At 55.6% G+C, this 23,407-nt stretch overlaps 1 protein-coding gene across 6 annotated transcripts in view; it reads right to left on the bottom strand.

The window, feature by feature from the left end:
* Positions 1-23,407, bottom strand: part of DAB2IP (DAB2 interacting protein) — a 181,169-nt gene that overhangs the window by 11,839 nt on the left and 145,923 nt on the right. For all 6 annotated transcript variants that reach the window (XM_032200072.1, XM_032200071.1, XM_032200070.1 and 3 more), the window contains 8 exons: positions 21,583-21,681; positions 18,827-19,381; positions 11,432-11,576; positions 9,591-9,735; positions 6,446-6,682; positions 4,959-5,160; positions 4,186-4,364; positions 1,727-2,600 (listed from right to left, as the gene is read on the bottom strand). In XM_032200072.1, the coding sequence (XP_032055963.1) occupies positions 1,727-2,600; positions 4,186-4,364; positions 4,959-5,160; positions 6,446-6,682; positions 9,591-9,735; positions 11,432-11,576; positions 18,827-19,381; positions 21,583-21,681 (2,436 nt within the window). The remainder of the gene's footprint in view (positions 1-1,726; positions 2,601-4,185; positions 4,365-4,958; positions 5,161-6,445; positions 6,683-9,590; positions 9,736-11,431; positions 11,577-18,826; positions 19,382-21,582; positions 21,682-23,407) is intronic.

Consider the following 23,407-nt stretch of genomic DNA (forward strand, 5'->3'; position numbering starts at 1 on the left):
GGAGGAACCCGGTGGCTGGCAGGCAGCAGACCAGGAGGTTCTGCAGGAGTGGGGCTGCTTGGTTGTCCCACTGGCTCTGGGAGCTTTCCCAAGCCATCTTTCAGCCTGGTCTTCATTTCCACAGTCCTAAATCAGAAGTTTCAGCCTCTGTTCATGGCACACTTGCTGTAAATCCTGCCCTGGCTCGTGGCTTTCTGCTTCTTCTTAGACCTCCATCTCGGAGGCTGCTCACTGGCTGGCTCGGAGGAGTGCTGGCCACCCACCTTCACTTCAGCAACTTAAAGGCTCTTGCTCCAAGGCTCTCAGTTAGCAGAGCTCAGCCCAGCTGTGCACAGGTCCTTCTGCCTCTTTCTTCCTTCTCCAAAGAGGTGAAAAAGAGCACCTGATCCAGCCTGGCACAGCTCCAAAGGCAGATCAGCAAACGGCCTCACAAAGGCAGGGGAAGCGCTGCTGCCTGGCAGGAGCGGGGCTTGGGGAATTCTACGGGAATGGCCAGGGCACGGGACTCCTCTGGTCTCAAAGGGACTTTAATACCAGCAGCATGAGCGAGCAGTTTCACCGTGATTCACAGACACTGCTCAGGCACAAGTCAAATACACAGACTGGGCTGGGAGGGGCAGCTGGGGACCAGCTCTGGGAGGAAAGCTCTGCAGTCACTGACTGGCCGGGGTCCGAAGGTTTTGCTGCGCTCCTTGTCTCAAAGAAACTCTGCTACCGACCAGGCTGCTGCCTGCAGAGCTCTGTGCCCCCTGCACCTAACGAGGATCGATCCCCATTATACAAATGTGGCTACATGGCCAGCTTGCTAATGTCAGCGCTTATGAATCAATACAGCATGCACAGAACAGCTCCAGATCGGGCTGATAAAACAGCCTTTAATGGGCAGCACTGACACAAGGCCTCCTCAGCTGCCTTGTAAGGCAGAGGTACTTACAGCAGCTCTGCTGCTCCTCCAACGCTGTGCTGCTGGAAAGGAGCCTGGGCTGCGCTGCAGTGAGCTCGTGCCAGTTGTCCGCACTCTCTGGGTTTTGTGTTACTTCTAAAACTCTTCCTTTGGGCACTGAGAGGCCCTACTGTGTTAATTTTCTACAGGGCTGTATCTGAAATGTAAAATGACTAAAGGAGCACTAGCCAAACGATTTATCCATGCCAGGAAACCGGAGGGCCCTGGGTCTGTGACGTACTGCTTTGTGTTAGCACCGTGACCAGTCCCATTCCTTTCTGTGCAGACCAGCACGAGCTCTGGGACCCGAAGCACTGTTGAGCTCTGCACAGCTGCAGCTTCACTCTTGATGGGGAGCACGCTCCTTCCTTACTGCTCTCGCCTCCCCTGTTGCACTCCCGGGAGGGTCTAACAGAGAAATGAGTGTCCAGGGACACCAAGGCTTTGGTGGGGCAGGAGCAGCAGCACAGGGAGTTGTAGATAAATGAGAAGATTGGCGCCTAGTCCAAGTCTGTGAGATGGGGCTGGGTTGACTATGGCATGGGATGAGAGCCTGCGCATGGAGAGGCAAAGCGGTGACGAGATGGTAGCGCAGGACAGGGGCAGGGCTGCCATCGCCCTCGTGTCTCTGCCACCTCATGGCAGTCGCACCCCAACGTGGCCAGAACGATGTCCCCTCTCACCGCAGCGATCCCCAACAGCCCATTTCTTCTCCAGGTCCGTGGTCTGACCCCTGCCTGGCCCCACCAACCCCCGAAGCCATCGCAGCCCCCCCGAACTCACCTGTTTGTGCATCGTGCGCTGCTTCATCTCGGGGCTGTCGCCCTTGGAGGAGGAGGACTGCTGCCGCAGGCGGGCCCCGCTGCCGGGCCAGTCGGGCGAGGAGGACATCATGCTGCCGCTGGAGGGGCGCTGGTACTGGACCGTGTTCAGCAGGGAGGGCGGCGTCCTGCCCCGGGTGACGGGCGGGGGCGGCGGGGGCGGCTGGTCTATCCGCCTCTGCGGCCCCGCGCTGTTCTGGCGCGGCATGGTGGGCTGGCCGCCCTTCTCCGTCAGCGAGAGCTGCCGCCGGGCCAGCTCCCCCGTCCGGCGCGCAAAGTCCTCGCTGGCGGCGGGGCCGGCGAAGCCGTGCTTGTTGGCCGTCAGCTCCTCGCTGTTGCTGTGGGAGCTGAGCGAGCTGTGGCACTCGGAGCCGGAGTCGCCCAGGCCGCGAGGGGAGAGCGGCAGCCCCGCCGCCATCTGGTAGACGGGGTTCTGGAAGGAGAGCGGCGCCAGCAGCTGGGGCCGGCCGGGAGCGCTCTCGCCGCTCGGCGTGGTGGGCGTCTGGCCCACCCGGCGCACGGTGGCCATGGCCGGCACGCCGCTCTGCTGAGTCCGTGCGCTCCACACGCCCTGCAACTGCCCGAGGGACGACTGACTGTCATTGAGCGAGTCGGCAGCGCCGGGCGCGTTGGCCCCGCTGTCCAAGAGCCGATTGTCCTGCAAGTCCACCATGGACAAACTCTTGCTGCCGTTAGACATCTGCACGTCGGGCTCATTGGCCTCTGAGTAACTGGAGCTTCGGGCAGGCGAGGGCTGGGCCCCAGCAGACCTTGTGACAAAAAACAAGTCCTTGTTTTCAGGGGTTGGAGATGGTAACCGGGTGAAATCTATCAGACTGCGGGGAGGTCAGTGCGTAAGGAAAAGGAGAGGAAAACAAAAAAAAAAAAAAAAGAAGAAAAAAAAAAAAGAAGAGTTGTGAATGCTGCACCAGAGCAGGAAAACGTTATCACTCAGAAGAAATCAGCGTGGCACAGCTGTGGGCAGGGGACGCAGCCCAGCCCCTGCAGGGCACGGGGCCAGGCCCAGGTCTGCCTGTGCATGGGGACGGTGCAGCAGGAGCAGGGGGACAGGGGAACGGAGGGGTTTGGGCACCCCTGGGGGACGGGCAGAAGAGCAGGAGGTGCCTCACATGGAGGAGCGGGCCGTGCTCTGCGGGAGGCATTGACGGGCTCGCTCTTGGGCTCTGCCTTGCCAGCCACAGCCCGCAGTGTGCTGGCAGCACGGGGCTGAGCTCCCAGCTGGCAGAACCCACCCCGCTCCCTGTCCTCTGCTCTGTGCCTGGGCTCTGAGCTCCCGGGGGCTGGCCAGGACCTGTACAGCACTGGGGGGCTGATCCACACCAGGCTGCCGAGGGTCAGACAGAGCTGTTACAGCAGAGCTAAATCCTAGCGGCAGAAAGTTATCCACCCGCTGCTCCTGCCGTAACAGATACATCCAAGCAATATTGATTTCTTGCAGACAGAAAGAAAGAGCTTTGCAGTAGCTTAATGTGAATGTTCTGCGATCAAAGATGGTGCATTGTAAGCAAGTATTTGGGTGAGAGCATACTGGCAGAGACCTTCCATAGCATTAGATTTAAATAATTGTACCTCAAGCTGGGAATCATTAGAGATGAAAGCTCTGATTAAAGCAAGTCCAACTCCATTGTTGCCTTTCATTCCTAATTAAACTGTTAAGTATTCTGTAGTTTCCACTTATTAACTATTTTGTTAGCAGTGTCTTTCAATTTATGTGGGCTCTACTTTTCCAAAAACAGAAACATTTTAAGTCTGCAACAGTCATCCTTCCCATGAATGAAATTTGTTACATAATTAGGCCTAAAAGTGTGTTTGGTGACTGTGTCTGTGAATCACTGCTCGTTAAAAACACCCAGCATTATAAAAACTGGACGGAGTGGATTGGAATTGATTGTGAGGCCTCTACAGCTTGGCCGCTGTTAGAGAAATGTCCACATTTGGATCTCGGTGAATGCAGCACATTCCCTACATCTTACAGCGATGGGTAATACCAATAAATCTTGCACATTCAGACAGCTAATGAACTCAGTGGTAGAACTCAGTGCTTTGAGGTCAGTATGAACAATCCCTCAAGCCCTCAAAGGATGAACATTTTGCTTCTGCAGCCAAGCGTCAAGAACTGAGCTCAGAACCGGTCAGCTTTCCATTTCCCAGACCACATTCCCAGCTCTGGCTCATGACAGACCCGGGAGGGAGCCATGTGCTTGCCCTACTGCCCTCTGCTTTGTCTGGATTCAGAGCTGAACCACACCCAGTATCCATTTTGCAACAGAAAGCCTTGCCAATGGATCAGGTGAGTCCACACCACGCCTTGTCCTGCCTGTCCCTGCAGGTGCTCAGGGTTTGGTAGTAGGTGAATGCTCAGAATTTCCTTTGTGGCCAGGCCACCTCTTAGGCTCTTACCCAGATAAGTCATTCTCTATCACCATTTTCTGTAGCCCCGCAGAGATGCTGTTGCCAGCGTTAGGAGTGGATGCAGTGTGATCGGCTGTGACTGAGACCTGCACGCAGGCTGGGTTACTGAGTGCCGAGTTGACATCCCTCAGGATCCGAGGCAGAGGCCCAAGTTTTGTTGCAGTGCCCTGGTAGAAAAAGAGAGCAGAATTACTGCCTGCATCTTGTGTTTCTGCTAGAGATCTGTGGGTTCTGCCAGTTGCTGGACAGTCTCCTCAGTGAATCGTTAGCAACATTAATTTTCTCCATAATTTAACTCCACTGGCTGTCCCAGACATGTGGCTTCAGAAACCATTCGCTGCTGCGGGGCAGAAGGCAGCAAGCATGCTTAGCATAGTTCAGACGCCGAAGACAGCTGCGGCCAAGCCTGGTCCAGGTCTCCTGACAGAAATCCTTTTCATTAAAAATTAACCATTTGAATCTGCTGGAAAAAGACAGAAGGGGCTGGTGTTCAGCAGCTCTGCCTTCTCATCCCAGCAGCCCCTCCATGCTCAAACCCCAGAGATGAAGAGCAGAGGGGCAAAGTGACACTCACCTGCCCCCAAGCAGGACAAGAAGCAGCACGGAGAAGGTGCTGAGGGTTAGTACCAGCGGTGCTGTGCACCCAGACAGGCAATGGACGGGTACAGGCTGCACAAGGGGGAGGTGTGCACTGTGCTGGGCCCCTGTGCCCAGCGCTGTCCAACTGTGCTTCCCTCCAGGTCCCCGTGAGCCCCCCGTACCTGCTCCAGCTGAGAAATGACTTCCCAGAGCAGCGAGTGCAAAGTGGACAGCTCCCGGCCCAGGTCAATGTAGCCTTCAAAGCCAGCTGTGTTTGAGATGGTTTCTGGATTGGAAATCTCCAGGAGAAATCTCTGCATGTTAGTCCATTCGTGCTCCAGGAACTGATTCATGAAGGACATGTATTCCTCTTTGCTGCCAAACCTATCAAGACAGCAACAGAAATGTCAGCTAAATCCTGTAAACAGAGGTGCAGTGAGCAGAAGGAGCAGGTACATACACACGTCAGAATGGCAGAGCCTTTCTGTGGCATCTGAACCCTTTCAGAGCCTTTGGGATCACTGGGTGGCTAACAAGCAGCTGGCACCTCACTGAACATGGAACCAAAATTAACTGCAGCCTAATCCAGCTAAGCCCTCATCAGCATGGGACCTCAGCAGCAGAAATGGAGGTGAAAGCTACAGAAATGAAGCTGTTCTTGGTGATGGGGTGCATCTTACTGCTGGTACAGCCTCCAGAAGTAAGACACATCACTGGAAATGAGGAAATCAAAACAACCAAGCCCAGTCACTCGGCTGAGGTGTAGTGAACGATGGCTGTGGGAGTCCCACGCTCTCCCCCGCATTCCAGGCCCTGAAGCTGGCCACAGCCACACGCTTGACTAATGTCAGCTTAGTTAGAGGTTCCTTCCTGTGAAGTGCTGAAGATCTGGAAACCCTTTAGTTAGGGATTGGTCAGGAATATGGAGAATTTCTGTCACCTCATGTAACACTTGTTTGCCTTCCACCTGCAGTTGTGTGCATGCGCATGCACTCCTGGCTGCGCGTGCGTACACTGAGCTGGTTTCCAAATCTGAGGAGCTTTAGAAGGAAACTGCCCATTCATGTTTTGGAAAGCTCACCGTTCTGTTATCAGAGCTCAGGATAAGTAGCTCAGAGCTGCAGCCAGTGGAAAGATTTTCAGAAATCTCTTGCTTTGTTTCCATCAAACCTATGGGCTTAGAACTTGATAGTGTCCCCATCCTCTTCTCCTGCCATCCCCGTTCAAATAACCCTGCTGTCTTAGCAGGGAAAGGCCCAGAGCTCCCGGGAGGGACAGAACGGCTCCAGAGCTACACACACCACTGCTGCTGTGCGGGTTCTGGCCCTGCTGGTGCCGCTGACGGGAGGCAGAGCTGATGCCATCAGCCTCTCCCAGCACAGCAATCACGGGACTCATTTCCTGGCTGTGCCTGGGTGTTCCCGCTGCAACCCAGCCCTCTCTGTGTGGTCAGAGCAGCCTGTTTTCCTGCTCGTAAAACACGTGCTGTTTTGGAAACTTCACTGATCTCTCTGACCTAACAGCGAGGGAATGGGTCCCAGAGAGAGACGGGGGAAAAACACAACAGGAAACAAGCAGGCCCTTTCCATCCAGGGAAGGAGCGGCCAGCGTGGGACCTCCCTTCCCCTTCTTCAGAGCTGCCCCCTCCCGCTGCTGCAGCCCCGCTTACTTGGCGAAGTTGGCAAGGTTCTGGGTGACCTTGGCGATGAGGGTCAAAGTGCGTGCAGTGCGGTCGTCCGGGTACTCCTGCAGGAGACTGAAGAGGGAAGGGGACATGATAGCTGGGCACAGGAACCGCAGGAACAAGGAGGCACTGATCAGTCGCTCGCTGATGTCTGGGCGGCCGCGGTTGCTGCACTCTTGTCTCCACGAGGCGAAAACTTCCTTGAGCTCCCTTGGGAAGACACTGAAATGACAGAAGGACATCCAGGGATGGTGAAGTTCAAGGCCAAGGTGTTTGAAGTGCCACAAAGCAGTGAGAAGCATGGTGTGTAGCAGCCACGTGGTGTGACGCCCTGACCTGCACCAAGGCAGAGTCCTCTCACCCTGCTGATACACAGCAGCACTGCCACCCTCACCAGCCACAGGCTCCTCTTTTCCCTGCAGTGCCTGTCAGGAGACTCAAACCAGACAGACAAGAAGCATAGCCCAAACCCCTGACAACTGGGAAGCCAGAGATATGGAATGAGCCGTGCAAAGCAGCTCACCACCACGTGAGGTGAACCACCGGGGGTACTGGGGTCACCAGCGCAGCTGGTGCTCGGCTGTGCGAATTGCAGTGCTCCTGGGCTAGCTCTTGGACCAAATCCCATGGGGATGAGGGCAAATGCAGAGCCACACGGGAGTCACTCTGGTTTCACAACCGCACCGAGCCCCGCCAGGCTTCCCAAGGCCCCAGAATTGCCCCGTGCCCTGCAGATGCCTGTGGCAGCAGCCCTTATCGCCGCAGACCCGGCTGCCTGCTCTCCTCCCAGCTCCCTGCTCCCACCTTATCCTGTTCCCAGCACGGGTTATTTGTTCAGCTGGATCCTCCCACGCGGGAGCAGGCTGACAATGGGTCCCCAGTGGCCACCAAGTCCCTGGTACCGGCCCTTTCCCTCCGCCCCAGAGCCTGCTCTGGCCACGGCCACCGTCTTTGTCTGCAAGTCAGAGCTGCTCACCTCCAGAGCTGGATGGTTTAACAGCAGACCGAGGAGGGGGCAGCCTCCATTTTAGGCCATAAATCTGCTTACCAAACAGCCATTTCGCAGGACGGTTTGCCAGTTTTGCTGCAGGGACTACGTGGGGTGAGCAAAGCAACGTGAGCTGGCTTCCCACAGGCCTGTGCCCCTCTCGGGGCCTGACTGCCCTGCGCCTGCCCCTCACCCCTGTTGGGAAGAGAAAGCCGCGCTGCCAGAGCCCGTCCTGCTGCCCTCACATCGGGCTGCCACTGCCACCACCCACCTGTGCCAGGAGCAGGAGGGAGGCCCCGAACTGCACCAGCCTCAGGGCAAAGCCCCTGGCTATGCCCCTGCCCCGCTGAGCACCACAGCGGCACGGCCCCAGCCGCGGGCACCTGCCCAGCCCCGTGCTGTACCGATAACACTAACCAGTGCCTTTGGCTGGGAAGGTTCTCCTCTGTCTTTGGCTCGATCCACACAATTGGATAAAGCCCTTTGACTTCACGGTATTTGCCCAGAAACAGGAGAATCCTTTAAGCAATTTAAGGCTTGAGTGATCAGGACAGGTTGCAGTTACTGGAAGTAGCCCCCTGAACACGCACGCACCGGCTGCGCGCAGCCCGCGAGCACCGCTCGCTGCCACAGGCTGGGAGACCATAAAAGTTTAATTGTGGAGCAGCGGATGGGGTTCAGTTAGCCAGCTTTATGTGACAAACGGGCCAGTAATTCATTCCCCAACTTTCCAGTAACGAGCTTCCACATGCTGAAATTCTGCTTACGCTGAAACTTTCCAGATGTCCAAATTATGTCATAATTATAACAATTTTCAGTTATTGTAAACCTCTTTCCTCTCTCTGACTCTCTCCGGCAGATGAGCATGCACACTCTGGCACTCTATTTAAAGCAAGACTGTTAGCTGTCAGGGTACCTTGGCCAAGCAGGAGCACTCATCATCAGCCCAATTAATCCCCAAGAACTGCTGAGCACAAAGGCGAGAGGGAACTGCTCGGAGCAGCAGCTCCATTGCTCCAACCTTCCTCCGAAAGGCAGGGCTGGAGGAACAAACTTCCCGTGCACTCGTGACTTTCCTTGGGTCACTTTCCAAGCCTATTTTTAGACTTACCTTTTCGTGCTGCTCTGGGTATTCTGGGGAAAACACTAATTTGAACAATTATTATCCACTGGTGACTAAAAGCAGTGGATTCCTCCTGGGAGAGCACAACTCCTGAGTCAGAGAATTATTAATTGGCTCAGGATGAGATACAGGCTACCTCCAACAAAATCTGCCCTTTTGCTTATTCGTAGTAGATAAAGGAAGTCAGAGTGAGCCTCTCACTGCTTGGTCTTTCGCTGAGCAACATCAGGAGAAGCAATTCCCTTCCTTCCTGGCCTTGCAAGACAGCACACTCCGAATCCTGGGAGACCACATCTAATGAGTTTTCAGACCTTAATACAACAGCTGGGGTAGGGGAGAAAATGAGAAGTTTTTACTGTCAGAGACTTCCTTCCTCCAAAATGAGCCTTAGTTGATGTTTGGCAACAACAGTGTTGCTACAAAATACAATAATAAAAGCTAAGCCTGGACTTTTAACCAGGAAGACTGCAAATCCAGCAGTAATAATATTTTTTTTCTGTCAGGACAAGAATCTCCTGGTCTGCTAGCAAGAAGCAGGAAGAAAACATTTTTATTGCTCAAGGTAATAAGGTCACCAGCTCAATTCTTCCTGTTCCTTGCAGGCACCAGCTGTAACAGACCCAAGGACGGGACAGCGGGCACCAGCACGGCCACCTCCAGCACAGGACACCAGACACCCCACTGCCTCCCCCCAGGCGATTTTGCATATCGAGGCCTGTCCCATCTCAGTGCCAGAACCTTTACCCTGAGCGCAGTCGGCGAGGACATGCCTCCAACTGCATACCAGGCCTTGGGCCAAGGAGGCAGGGAGCTCCCCACGGCCGCCCTGAGCACCAGGAGAGAGTGGGGTTAACCTGGAGGAATGCAGGACGCGGAGCCAAACGGCCCCGAGCAGCAGCAGCAGCAGCAGCAGCAGCAGCGCCCAGGGCTCTCCCCCCATGGCTCCCACAAGCTGCGGAGGAACTCAGCCTGAGGACGGGCTGATGCTCCACCTCTGCCCTGCAGCTGAAGGCACTGACCAGTAGGAGTTGATGATTTTGCAGAAGGCCAGCTCGCAGCACATCTTCAGGTTGCTCTGATGCTCGGGAAGGTCCGACGACGAACACTTACTGGGATCCACCTCACAGTTTTCATCTGATTCGTACAGAGCCTTGATGAATTCCCCTGGAAAACAGGCAGTCAGTGACGGGTTTTGGAGATGCAGTCAGCAAGCAAGGCAGCCCGTGAGCCCCAGCACCGAGCAGCTGCCCCGTGCCCCATCGCGCTGACCCAGCAGCGCAGTTCCTGCAGTAAGGCCCTGCCAGGCCTCTGCGCTGCTGCTCCCCGGCTGCCCTGCCAAAAGGCCGGGCAGTATTAATTCAATTAAAATTGAATGAATTAATTAAAGTATTTCTGTGAGTTTCTCTGCACTCCTGCTGGCTGCTTGGCCACCCCTCACCCTGGCGGGCCCACACCCAGGGCTTTGCCAGCAGCTCTCGTGCCACCCCCGGGTGCCACGCGCACAGAGCAGCGCGGCGTGGGCTGGGGGTGCTCCCCACTGCAGCACGTGTCCGTCTGTCAGGGGCATGTGTCCGTCTGTCGGGAAGGGCAGCTGTCTGTCCGGCTGCACACCGTGCACACCGCAGGCAGGGGACGCTCGGGGAGGGGATGGCGGGGAGCAGGAGGGCCTCGCACAGGGACCTGTGGGGCTGGGTGATGCCCTGGGGCAAGGTTTGCTTTGGTTATCTCATCATTCCTTTTGGTTTGCTCATCTCCCAGCTCCTGACCATCCCGGACTTTCCCATCCTGCTTTTGTCCACCCCAGTCTGCATTCCTCCCCCTCCACTGCCCAAACAGATTTTAATTATGTCCCGGAGAGCCTCTCCAATGTATTTTCAGCTCTGCCAGGGAGCCCTGGAGCCTCTCTGCTTGCCTGCAGGTGCTGCCTGCTGTTATTACCCGGCCCTATTACTCGGTTGTGCTGCATGGTTTGAAGGGAAGCACTACGCTGCATTGTGCTGCCTCGTGACACGGAGATGAATCATTTCATGACAAAAGGGCCACGCAGGATCCGTGCCCCAAACAACTCGCGGGGACTGCGGGCTCCCCGGTACGAGACGGAGCTGGCTCGGCAGTAAGCCCTGACAGGGGAGCGTTATGGAACTCCCTGCCTTCATTAATCTCCTGGCTTTTTAGAAATTTTGTGAGGTAATCTACTTACAGGCCTGCCTTCGACCAGAAGGCATTACAAGGCAGAAATAAGTAACAGCCCCTCTCCTCTCAGATCGCTGTTACCTCAGTCAAGTACTTACACTTTCTTCGGTCCTTGTTAAAATTACACAGATCCACTAATAGGAACCTAAGACACTGAAAAACGAGCAGGTCGATAGGAGCACCGCTCATCCTACTGCAAGGACGTGCATCAAACCCAGCTGCCTTCGCCGAGTGCACGCCGCAGAGGCAGCCCCCCCGGGCTGGGCTGTGCTGGCTGCAGGCAGCAGCGCCGCGATTCCTTCCTGACCTGCCCAGAAGCGGAACCTCTCATTATTTTCATTTGCATCGGGAGAAATATTTTTGGAGCCATAAGCGTAGCCAGCCCTTTCAAAAAAGCACCGGGAGGGTTCCCAGCGCCATCAGGGAGGCGACTCTCATCACTGCAATTTGGGAGATTTCATCTGACTGCTGCGAGCAACGGGGGGAGCGTCTCCGGCTGGGGCTGTGCAATCAGGGGAGGGATTCAATCAGCCGCCGTGACACTGCCAGAGCCCAGACAGAAGCCTTGGCAGGATGGCAGGATGGCCACCGGGGCTCAGCTGTGGCCCCGCACCGCGTGGAGCACCCGGCAGCCCCCTGAAGAGCCCCGCCAACCCTCTGTACCTACCTAAGGCATCTTGCAAGTATTTCTGCCCCACCAGCTTCAGGTATTCTTCGATTGCTTTGGTGGCTAGTGTGTTCTCCCTGAAAATGAGATGCTCATTCTCACCACAGCGATCAACTTCAGACATCATCAGGTCAGTCAAGAAATCCTGGAAAGCAAAGCCCACGGTGGGTCACCAGGTCAGCAGGTCCCTGCGTGCAGCAGGGCAGGCGGCTCTCCCCTGTGCCCGCTGCACCGCCGCCAGCCTGACTTCCCTCCTGCTTCTCTGACCCTCGCAGAGAAGAGAGGAGAAATCAATCTCTGGGGAGTTTCAACTTTTGCACCCCAAAATGATCCATTCCACGCCCTCACCGCATTTGTCCTCGCATCATTTACAGCTTTCAGGGGGGGCTCATCTCAGCCTCACGTTTTGGGGGTGAAATCTTTTCTCCGCTGCTCAGTGTGGCCACATTGGTATCCAGCTGCACGGGGTGCCAAAGGGGGGCATGCCCAATGTCACGGGCTGTGCCCCATGGCTGGGAATCGAGCCCGTAAAAGGCATCATGACGCTCCCATGTCCCATTTCCTCAGTATTCAGGGGAATAAACAGCACTGCTACAGCGCGCATTTTGGGCACATTTGGGGTCTGATGTGCACAGAGCCAAAAACCAGGCGATTTTGTAATCTGTGCCGCACAGCAATGGGAGGGGTGAGCAGCACAGCTGCCCTGTGCACCGGCCCGGGCTTTGAATTGCAAATGCTGACAGAAAACCAGCACTTAAGAGTGAGCTCGGTGTCGGTGTTAACTGCTCGGAGCGGGTCCCGCAGTTCCCCGTGCATTCTGCTCAAAATCCACTGCGTGGTGTGAGGCGCAGCGCCGCAGCTCGCGCTAATGCAGGCGAGATGCTGTCCAGCTCCTCGTGCTAATACATATTCAGCTCCTGTTCTCCGTGCTGCTAATGGGAAAATCGGCTGCTGAGCCAGGGGCTGGGCTGGACGACCTCCTCCCAGCCGGCACCGCTCGCCTCGATGGCAGAGGGAGAGCGGGCTGCGGGCACCCTGCAAGCCCTGAGCACTGAACCTCGCACCGAGTCCCCGTGCAGGAGACAGCGATGTCGACACACGGCTTCACTGCCATAACCGAGGGCACCTTTTTTACACCACCCTCCTCTCAAACCCAATAATCTGCTCGGTAATAACCCTTCGCTAAGGAATTCCCCTTCATTTGTCAGAGCGCACAAGCTGTAACCCACTGCTGAGTGCGGGCAGCAAGAGCACCTGGAGCTGCTGTGCGGAGGTGCAGGCCCTGCCCTCGGGTCCCCACGCAGCTCCCCGAGCCCCCAGAGCACCGCAGCCACGGCTCAGTGGGCTCCAAACCCCTTGGGAGACACGGGGCCAGCCGGGTGCCATACCCTGCCAGGGCGTTTGCCAGAGAGGCACTTGCTCCATCTGCCACAGGGGTGCCCTGGGAACCTCAGGCTCACGCTGAGACCCCCTCCTGGCTCATCCCAGCACCAAACCAGTGACCTTCAGCCCTTGGTTACTGGGTTTCTGTCCCAGACGAAGGATGCCCAGGCTGCAGACAGGCTCCCCTGCCATCCAGGAACGGGCTGGGGGCTTGGCAGGCTGGCAGCCTGGAAGGTGGCGGCAGCAGGACCGCCGTGCTGCCGCCACGTTCCCAGAAGAGCCTCCAAAAGCCCAGAGAAGCAGCTCTTGAAGATGTCACTTGCATTATTTCTTTGAGCAGGAGACCGCCCTCCCTGCAGCCCGCTCTGCCTGCGGCGCGCTGGCAGCTGCAGAGGCACGAGTCCCTCCTGGAAGCCAAGCACGCGCCTCCCGCCACGATTTTCTCTCATTTTGCCTCCTTTATCAGCCAAGCTGGAATGAAACTCTAAACCCCCGCTCAAATCCCTTTAGCTGCTATCTGGGTACCTCCATCACCTTTATCTTCCCGGGTCTCTCCCGGTGTGCGTTTCAATTCCAAGCCCCAGCTCAGGATGACACAAGGTGCTGATTCTTAATTAGCAGCTGCTGACCTTGGCTTTGCTTGATTCTCTTTCCTGTCACTTTCCCAACATACTAATTATCTCCCAACACCGGGTTTTACAGCTCCTCTTACCACGGGTTAGGTTTTTCCTCCCCCTGTCAGCTGCGGACCCGCGCTGCCTCCCCCCACTGACCACACGCGTGGCCGCAGGGCTGGGGTGGGATACGGGGACATGGGGACATAGGGACATGGGGATACAGGGACATAGGGACGTGGGGACATGGGGACGTGGTGCCAGCAGGGCTGCCAAGCTGCGGAGACCCAGGTGCCAGGCTCTAGCCAGCAGCCAGGTGAATTGTGACGATTTTAGCCAAGCTGCAGAATTTACTAGAACTAAAAACGGGGCAAAATTCCAGCTGTGTGACTCGGCACGGAGCCAGGGCAGCTCCCTCTGACCCCCCCGTGGCAGTCCCCATCCCATACAGCCATGGGCCTCGTGGCCCTGTCCCCGGGCCGCCCTCCAGGCCTCGCCTTCCCTCACACTGAAGCCGCAGCAGCTCCGGAGCTCCCGAGCACAGCAGCCAGCACTGGGAAGACACAAAGGGAATGCAAATAGTTGTCGGATCCCTCCGGGGGCTTCGCTCACCCACATACACGGCTCTGAATAAAACGCAATAACTAAAGCCAATAAAACTCCCTGTTTCCGAGCAGCAGAGATCAGCGGGGGGCTGTTTTTAGTTAGGGCCCCTGGCAATGGAAGAAAATAAGATGCTTTATTTCATTACATCCGAGTTGAGAGGGGAAGGAAGAGGTCTACGGTAAAAATTAAGGGCTGTGGTGGCGCTCCTCAGGCTTGCTCCCGTGTTTATTTTAAGGAAATTTGCTTCAGTCTGGACACCGCTGAACCCGTGCAGCTCCTGCATAACTAAAGAAACGCCGAGCGTGGCTTCCCAGCGCTTCTTCAAGGAACCCAGGCAGGAGGCACTGCAGCAGGTCTGGGGCTGCTGCTGCAGGCCTGCCACGGGCACCAGCACAGCTCTGGCTGCCGCAGAGGCAGCCCCACAGCAGCGCTGGTCCCAGCTCCAAGGCCAGGGCTCAAAGACCCCACCTGGAGGTCGCCTCCCCTCGCCCCGCGCCGCCCTGCAGCCTCAGCGCACCCTGCCCCAAAGCACCGGTGGGGCCGGGTTTGCTCCACGTGCCCGGCTGCTTTTCATGTTCCTCCATCCTCCAGCCCTGCGGTGTAGCCTGAAAACATTTCTGTTGTCCCCTGGGGGGAGCTTAAGGTGCTGCTTCTGCTGCCCCAGCTGGGTGGATCCTCCCTCGTGGGCTGGAAACCTGCCCCAGCCCCTGCCCCGGCCCTCCCGCAGGCAATCGGGGCTGGGTGACTGCATTTGGGGCCGTGTGACTGTCAGCTCGGTGCTGCCTGGGGACACCAAACCTCTGCCCGAGGAGGCTGGAAGGAGCCAACAGGCAGAGCAGCCGTCCCAGAGGCGGCCTGAGCCTGGAAAGGCTCGCTGAAGGTGAAGGCCACGCGTGTAAAACCCACAGCTGCTCGCGGGAACAGCCCTTCGCTGCCCTGTCACCAGGGCCAAGCGGTGCCAAGAGCCTGCCGAGGGCTCCGTGCAGGTTGTGCAGGACGGGCAGCGCAGCTCGCCACACGGGGAAGGTCCCTGCAGCCCCACGGGCAGGGCAGAAGGGGGCCAGCAGCACCTGTGTGTGGGGGTGCTGCTCCTCTGCAGTCTGAGGGGCGACTGATTGGGGAAAGGAGGCTCCCCCCATCGCAAGCCTGATTAATAGGATTGCCTTATCCTTAAGAGGATTGGGTTGATGAAGGTAATAAGATTACTGCTGGTTTCAAAGAGCAACTGGGCAGGGGTGAAGGAAGCACCAGGAGGCGGCGGGGCTGCAGGTGGGATGAGTGTGGGACACATCTAAGTGCCAGTGGCCAAGGAGAGAGGGGGACAGGGGAAGATGTGCTCTTAAATCTGACCGAAAGCTTTTTAGCTGGATTGTGGCTGCTACGAAGTATTATTAGAGAGAGAAATTCTCTGTGGGGGACAACAAAGCTGCTGCCAGCATCACCCAGGCGTGCAGCACCCTGCCTGGCTCTGGAGGGGTACCCTGGAGGGGACCCCGAGCCCTGTGCTGCGCTGCCCCCCTGTCCCCTGCAGCTCCCTGTGCTGAGCTGAGAGTCTCCAGGAGTGCTCCTGCAGCTGGACAGGCGCTTGCAGACCCTGCACGGTCCCTGCAGCACCCACACAGAGCAGCAAAGCGCCCACGTGGCCAAGGGGAGCGCGGCTGCAGCGGTGCCGGCGCAGAGCAGAGGCTCCAGCAGCCTCGCACGGGCTGGGAATGCATCTGCTGTGAATGCATCTGCTCAGGGGAAGCAAATCCTTGCGGCATAAACAAATAGGGACACATGTTTATCCCTCACTCCATTCACACCGTAATAAATATTTATTTCACGGGAGCAGCTGGTTAGTCAGAGCTTTGTCTGATGCCGGGATTCATCTACCAAGCCTTTGGACAAGAACGTTTTTAAAGCGTATTTATGGTTCTGAGCTGAGCTCCAGAAGCTGTGAGGTAGCCCAGGAACAAATCTATACAGGGCAAGTACTCTGCAGACACTGCAGGGCCCGGCAGTCCCACGGGGGAAGGATGCAGCTGCCCCTCCACGCCCACATCACACAGCCCACATCAAGCGGGGCTAATGGCAGGGGGAGCACTCCCATGCCACGCACGGCAACAGAAGTACCTTTAATTATGACTTTGTGTGCTTTGTCTGTGGGTTGCACACACATCAAGCAGTTAAGCATCTCTCCACACCCTCAGAGGTAACATTTCATCAGACGGGAGCACCCAACGAAGGGAGGACGGGTGCTGAGAGCCCGGGTGCGCCTCCTGGCACAGCCCGGCCTCTCCAGGCCCTACAAACAGAGCAAACACGGCCCCGTGCTGAGGGCTGGGCAGGTTCTGGGTGGCTGTCAGACTTTCCAGTGGGCCGGGGCAGCTCCCCACCAGGCTGTTTGCACTTTATCAGAAAGCTTTTCCCATTTCTCTCCACCCCGCTGCCTCGGTGGCTGCTCCGGAGTTTCCAGGTGTGCCCTGGTGCACAGCGAGCCCTCGCACGGCACCGTGAGGATGAAGCTTTTCCCTTTCCCAAGCAGAGATCAAAGCAGGCACAGCCTCTGTCTCCAGGGAGGACTCTCTGCCTTCATTTCCCACCTTTTAATCTATTGTGATACAGAAATGAAGCCCAGGATGAGGCAGTATTTAGGGAGAAAAGGAAGCTGCAGCCACTGCCCCGGCCACCCACGCTCCTTTGGGCACAAGGGACCGGCCCTGCCTCGGGCTCTGACGAGCTGCAGGTAACGAGCCCTGGCTGGGGGGGACAGGGGACATGGCCCCACATCCCCCTGAGCCTGCATCCGTACCTACCTGTACCTACTGGATCTGTGGAATAAAGCTGCCTCCTGCCAACACAACCAAACCCCGCGGGAGCAGCCCCCAGTTTGCTGCCGGAGCCTTACAGGGTGCGGTGACACCAGCACAGCCCCGCCGTGCCTCACCGCCCCCACGCAGCCTTCCTGGGCACACCCCTGGCACGCAGGCAGTGGGTGGGTGCTTTCCTCTCCCATTCATGATTATTATTATTATTATTTTTACCTTGCTGCTGTTTTTTTCCTTTCTCCGCTCGCCCAGCCCCTCTGGAAGGCCGCGCCGCCCGGCTCCCATGCTCCAGTGACTCCTGCTGCTCTGACAGCTCTCTCAACCCTGTGCTAATGCTGATGGCAGATGACAGGCGGGGAGAGCAGAAGCTCCATTTTAGGGGACAATTCATCAACTCTGTTTACTGCTTGCTGTGTCCCCCGCGCAGAGCCTCTGGGATCTCAAGCGCTGGCGCAGACACGTGTCTGGAAGCACACTTGCTCTCTCCTCAGCCTCTCCAGCAGCGAGAGGAGAGGAAAAAGCAGGAGCAGTGGCGAGACTCATGGAGATAGAGATCAGGGTGAGGGCCCCTTTTGCACCCAAACGCACAGGGTCCTTCCTGGCAGTTTCACTGCAGCCCCAGCGCCGGCAGAGCTGCAGCGAGGGCAGCCCGGGATGCAGCGAGCAGCGGTGCCAGCAGAAGGCAGGGCCGAGCTGAGCAGGCATGCGCCGAGCAGCACAGCCCCACACGCCCGTGATGCTCTCCTGACAACCCCCTGAGCGGGGTTTCGCACACCGTGAGCTGCTTCTGTCCCCTCTGAGTGTCCCAGCCCCGTGCTGTGTCCCTTGCTCACACCCTGAGGCCCCGTCCTGGGCTCTGCGAGGCTCCGGGCAGCTACTGGCACTGCCACAGCAGCAGGCCCGGCCTCGCAATCCTCTCAGCGAGCTTTTCCTGCCTTGAACTCGACCAGGAGGCCAAGCACTTCTCTGTGCGACAGATGGTAATTAAATCTAATCCGTGAACCCTGCCACGATCCCAGGCAGCAGCGGAGGCTGCAGGGGAAGCGTTGAGCCTCGCAGTTCCCCTCAGGTGAGCAGCTCACAGCTCAGTGCTGTAAGAGCTCTGGAAAGCTCCTTCCTCCCCAGTGCCCCACTGCAGAGTTCAGGGAGATGTTAACAGAGGGAACAGTGATGCTCTCACTCCCTCCATCCTGCACGTGGCCACGCTGTGCCACCCAGGGGGATGCAGCAAGGATGCTCTGAGGCAGAGAGGCCCGTGGGGCAGGGAGCTTGGTGCTCGCCTGTGCTCTCCAGTAAGGGCATTTCCAGCTCTGCTCATCTGCCCTCGCTCTCACCAACCAGCCACTACCAGGAGTAACAAATAACTCAGACCCAATAAACTGAATTTCCACCGCTCCCAAACTGGCTGCACCAACCCCGCAGCACGTCCTGCCCGGGAGCACCCCAGAACCCTTCCTGCGCTGCTGCCCCCACCACGTCTCCCTTCTGAAAGCAGCAGAACAGACCCCCAGGGCTCAGAGCTTGCTCAGAGGCAGGCATGCCTGGAGGCTCACTTTGCTCCGAAATTCTCATGGCCCTGTCGGCTCCCGCTTGGTGCCGCAGCGCAGCCGTGGGGAACCTGCTGTGTTTCCACAGGAACGCCCAGCACTGCAGGCTGCTCAGCTTAAGCCAACGTTGCTTACATTTCATCCCCCAAAACTGCCTTCTTGCTTGATGTTTGTGCTGGTTTATAGACTAAGTCTGGCCCCTGAGCCTCCAGAAGTAGGGGAAAAGGACTTGGGTTGAAATCTTGTGGTCCCATCGACCTCTTTACTAATTAAGCAATTCACAGTGCACATGCTACCGACTTGTTTGCAATAAAAAGCAAAAATTACAGAGTATTAACGATGGCTGAGCCCCACCAACGTGCTGACTCCCTGCAGCCCAACCCGGGAGCCTGCCCCTGCTCATCTCGTGGGAGCATGCGGATGGCGCAGTCTTACCTTGGCCTTGCCTGTGCTCTGCAGGATGTGCACCAGCGCGGACGCCATCTCCTCTTTGTTCTTCACGCTCAGCGAGGGCTCCAGCACCGAGCACAGCACCATGTAATTGTTAGTGATGTACTCGGCAAACTCCTTGTACATCTCCATGGGGAGGATGCTCATACTCTGGTAGCGTGACTTGATGCGGATCATGGGCCCCGGGGACTTGCCCTTCCCGGGGTTGGGGCTGACCACGGGGTACCATTTCTCCACAAACTGCCGGCCCGTGACGGAGCTGACAGGGATGTTCACCTGTCCGATGAAATTGGTCTTGTCCTTCTTTTTCTTCTTGTCAGTCTCTTTGTATAAGTGCACCGTAATGTTTTTGAGCGATGGGAGGTTATTAAATTCAAAGTGCTCCCCCCAAAAGACATTATCAGTTTTCAATTTACAGGTAGTTCGTGCATAAAGAACGTCATCCAGGCATAATTCACACAAGTACTTCTTCTTAGCTGGCAGGTCCTTGGCTTCAATAATCCATAACTTTAACATATTCTCTACCCTTCTGCTGTTGTCCTAGAAAAAAAAAAGATGCAAAGAAAAAAAGGTCAAGAAAAAAAAAAGACAACAAAGCCATGCACAACAAAACTGGAGATATAAGTTAATTATTTTGGATGGGCTAAATGAGCACAAGCTTAATTACATTTTATTTTAAGGAAATACTGGCTCTCAGGAATTTGCATAATAATGCTACTTATGTTAATTTTCCAAATATCACCGTGCTCTCCATGTCTGCTGGTGCCAATTAATAAAGGAAACAAGGGAGATAAAACCCATCCAAATCATAAATGTTCCATGTCCAATTCACTGCCAAGAGGACCTCAAAAGAAACCTGGAAGAAAGAACCTCACCGATAACTAACGACTTGTGCAAAACAAGCTACGTTACAGGTACCATAAAGCCACCTCCCCTCGCAGTCCAGCCTCTTTGCAGCAGCACTGGAGTACATTTTCTGGACTGTACCAGAGCAACAACAAAGGGATCTGAACGCACACTCAGGGATCTCCTCGTCCGTGGCTGGAACACAACCACCTCTGGCATGGGAAGAGGCTTTTGCAAAACTTCACAATATTTTAGGGCACAAGTCCAGAGCATTGAACTAAAACATCAAGAGGAATGATGGGACACAGAGTGAGTCACGCAGTGGACTCATTACAATTCAGAAATAGAGATTTGGCTTGAGATCGTTTAAACAACAATGCAGCAAAGGATACCGCGGCTCTTCAGCGGCTCCCCAGCCATGCTGACCTCGCCCTGGAGGAACATCCAGGGGCATCTGCTGCAGCAGCGACTACAGAGATAAAGCACTCGCAGCTGAACTGCTCCTGGGGCTGCAGTAACCTGTTTTGTCTAGGAGCCCTGACTGAAAGAGCAACCGTGGCTTACCCTGCTCAGCTTCGGAGGCTGGGCAGGAATGTTTCTGCTGGGAGCCCACAATGGGGTACTGTGGGTTCAGGAAGTACACACAGGAACTACACAAGAACACTGAATTCCCGATAGAAATATCAAGTCAGATACTGAGAGTTTATTGTCTACGAACTCAAACAAAGATGGAAAGTTAGCCATCAGCTAATGGCATGTTTCGAGATGAGGGCATCTTTCCAAATGAATTTCCACTGAACACCACATCTCAAAGCCATCCTGACGTGTCTGGCCCTCCCTCACATTCCCAGGACTTTGCTCATGGTGTGAGGCTCCAAACCTCACACAGCTCGTTCAGGACATTATTGCTGGGCTGCTGTGCTCGGAAAGGCACTGGAGTCACTGAGCTGCACGTGCAGGAACACGCTGCTGGGGCAGAAGCCCCCTCTCCCCTCTGCCACTCCCATGCTGACACTGAAGGAAATCTCTTATCCCGACTAGGAGCAATGAGCTCGGACACAGAGGGCTCCTTTAGCAGCCTGCCAGGCCCAGACCTAACCTGTACAGTTATGTGTCTGATGCCAGGGGTGAATTTACAGGATCCCATCATTTGTGTCTTCTCTGATCAGCAGAAAGTGACTTGTTGATGGAGCTCATCAGCTGTGAAATCCTGCAGCTGATCAGTCCTGATCAATCTCTGTTAGCTAATTCCAGTGCAGAGAGGGAGAAGCAGCTGTAGGCTTTATTTGAGGAGGTACTCCAGTCTTAGTGGGCCATAAAAACACATATTGGGCATCCCTGTGTTCAGTGAAGAGAAAGATTTGTTTCTGGAGATCTCAGACGGGACGGTTTTGCCACCCTCAACTGCCTGTAAAAGCTAAAGCTACATTTCACTACTGCCTCAAAGAACGTGCTGCCGTGTGCCACCTGAATTTCTCCATCACTAGAGCAGGCCCTGCAAGTAGTACCAGAGTCAGGGAATGTGGCATGTGAACTTCTGACTATTCAGCCTTGTAACTTTGCTGACAGCTACCAGCCAGCTGTCCCAGCACTGCTGGGAGCTGGGAAGTCCTACTTGAGTGGCAAGTATCATTAGTAGGGCTGAAGATTCTTCAAGTCTGATCATTTCACAGCAACAGCTGAAGCAGCATGTGCTGAGAAAAGAGGAAAGAAATAATTGGCACTTTCACGTAAATATAATTGTGGAAGAAATGGAAATATGGAAAAAGGCTGACCCACAATTACACTTACTCACTGAAATGACAATACGTCCCCTGCTGCTACTATGCACCGGGCTATAAAATGTAATAACGAGGAACTGAACTACAGCAGAGGCAATTCCTCAAAGCCACTACCTTATTTGGGTGCACGGCACGCCGCAGGTTTTCCATCCATTTATCTCGCTCTGCTGCAGAACGACACGAGAAGCACTTACTTCCTGATGAAGTCGTCACCTACAGGGAAAGGAACAGGATTATGTCTTGACCAGCACACTGCAGACTGTGATACGGGGGAGAGGGGGAGTTAGGAAAGGTGCTAGTGGATTTTTTTCTTTTTTTTAAGTAAACAGCTTTACCCAAGCATGAAGCAACAGCCCCTAAGGCTACCAGGAAAACAGGGCAACTCTGTTTGTCACAGAAATAATCATGGAAGCAAATTCCAATTACTTCTCCTCTTCCACACCAGAAAACACAAGATAATGGCCCCGTGCATGTGATGCTTTAAACCACCAAGCTCCTCAACTGAGAAGAGTGCAAATCCTTAAATGAACTAAAGATAAACTGCAACCACTTGGCATCCCTCCAGATTCAGCCCCAAACTTGTAGTTGTAACAACCCAGCCCTTGCTTTCAGAAGAACGCCAGGCCCCGGCAGGCTGGATTCTTGCTGTCCCCCCCTCCACGCCCTGCTCTGGAGGCCTTGCTGTGAAGAACATGGGGCTGAGGACACGCACCACGCTGCTGGAGGGCCGGAGGCACTCCTGTGCTCCCCGCACTGGCTCCCCTCAGCCAGCCACAAAGCTCTCAGCCGGCTGCTCTCCCTTCTCTGTACCCACTGGATTTGGTGATGCCCAGAAATGTTCTTTCTGTCCGTCTCTGGCTGGCAAGCAGATGGGCCTGGTTAGTACCTAAGGAACTCCCTCCGAGTTTCACTGCCACCAGGCAGGCCGCAGAGCTCTGTGCGCGCCATATCGCCTGGCAGCGTGCGTGTTTACACCCTGCACATCGCTTATCTGCTTCTGGGAGACACGATCTCCTCTAATTTCATACATCTCCCCAAACCTGTCCTTACAAGCAGAGCTGGCACTCGCTTCCATTCATCACTAGCTAACCTCAGCCGTGAGCTGAGCACATCCCTGTGCACAAAGACATCTCCGCACCAGGACAACATGACGAGAGGCCTGGCCTGCCTTTTCACAGCAAATGCAAGAGATCTCCCCACGCTTGATATCCCCCAAGCTCTCTCCTTCAGGCAGACACTTCCCTGTCCTTAATGCATTCATTCTGTCCTGCAATACTAATATTCTTTGGGGCACACGTTATCTTCCATTTCTAAGAAAAGACGACTCCATATTACTAGGCACAATAGTATGATCTTTTCAGCATCCTTTCATGCTTCGATGTTTCCCATTTCTTCGAAGTTTCCCATCACAAATGTGGCCTGTTTCATCCCGTTTGCTGCTCCTGTCAACCTCTGTCCCTGAACAAACAAGCTTCTGGTGGCCCAGGAGATGTACCGCTCACAAAAGCAACTGTCCATGGTGTGTGACACCTTGCCCTGCCCATGGTGTGGCTGCTCCATATTTTGATACTTTTCTCAGCAGGGCTCCTACAACAGCACTCCAGAGCACGGCCATACACCCGCATGGTGACAACACCCAGGAAGAAGCCACGCGCAGCTGCATCGCTGTGACGTGCTCCAAAACTGCTCAGACAAGAACCTAACAACGCAGAACTTGAGCCCTGGCTTGTTTGGTCCACAAATTCAGCTGTGCAAGACTCAAAATCAGCCGTGTTCAAATCCAAAGCATCACAGTCCTGAACACTGCTGGGACAGCCACACCACCCTGCGGGTTTCTGTACCCCAGAGTGAGAAAAAACCCTCCCACTGGTACTGAGTGAGGTCCACTGAATTCAGTCCTCCTTAGAAATCAGTTAATAAAAGTGTAACAGGTCAAATA

The sequence above is a fragment of the Aythya fuligula genome, chromosome 19 (genome assembly GCF_009819795.1).
Source record: "Aythya fuligula isolate bAytFul2 chromosome 19, bAytFul2.pri, whole genome shotgun sequence".
Classification (NCBI taxonomy): Eukaryota; Metazoa; Chordata; class Aves; order Anseriformes; family Anatidae; genus Aythya; species Aythya fuligula.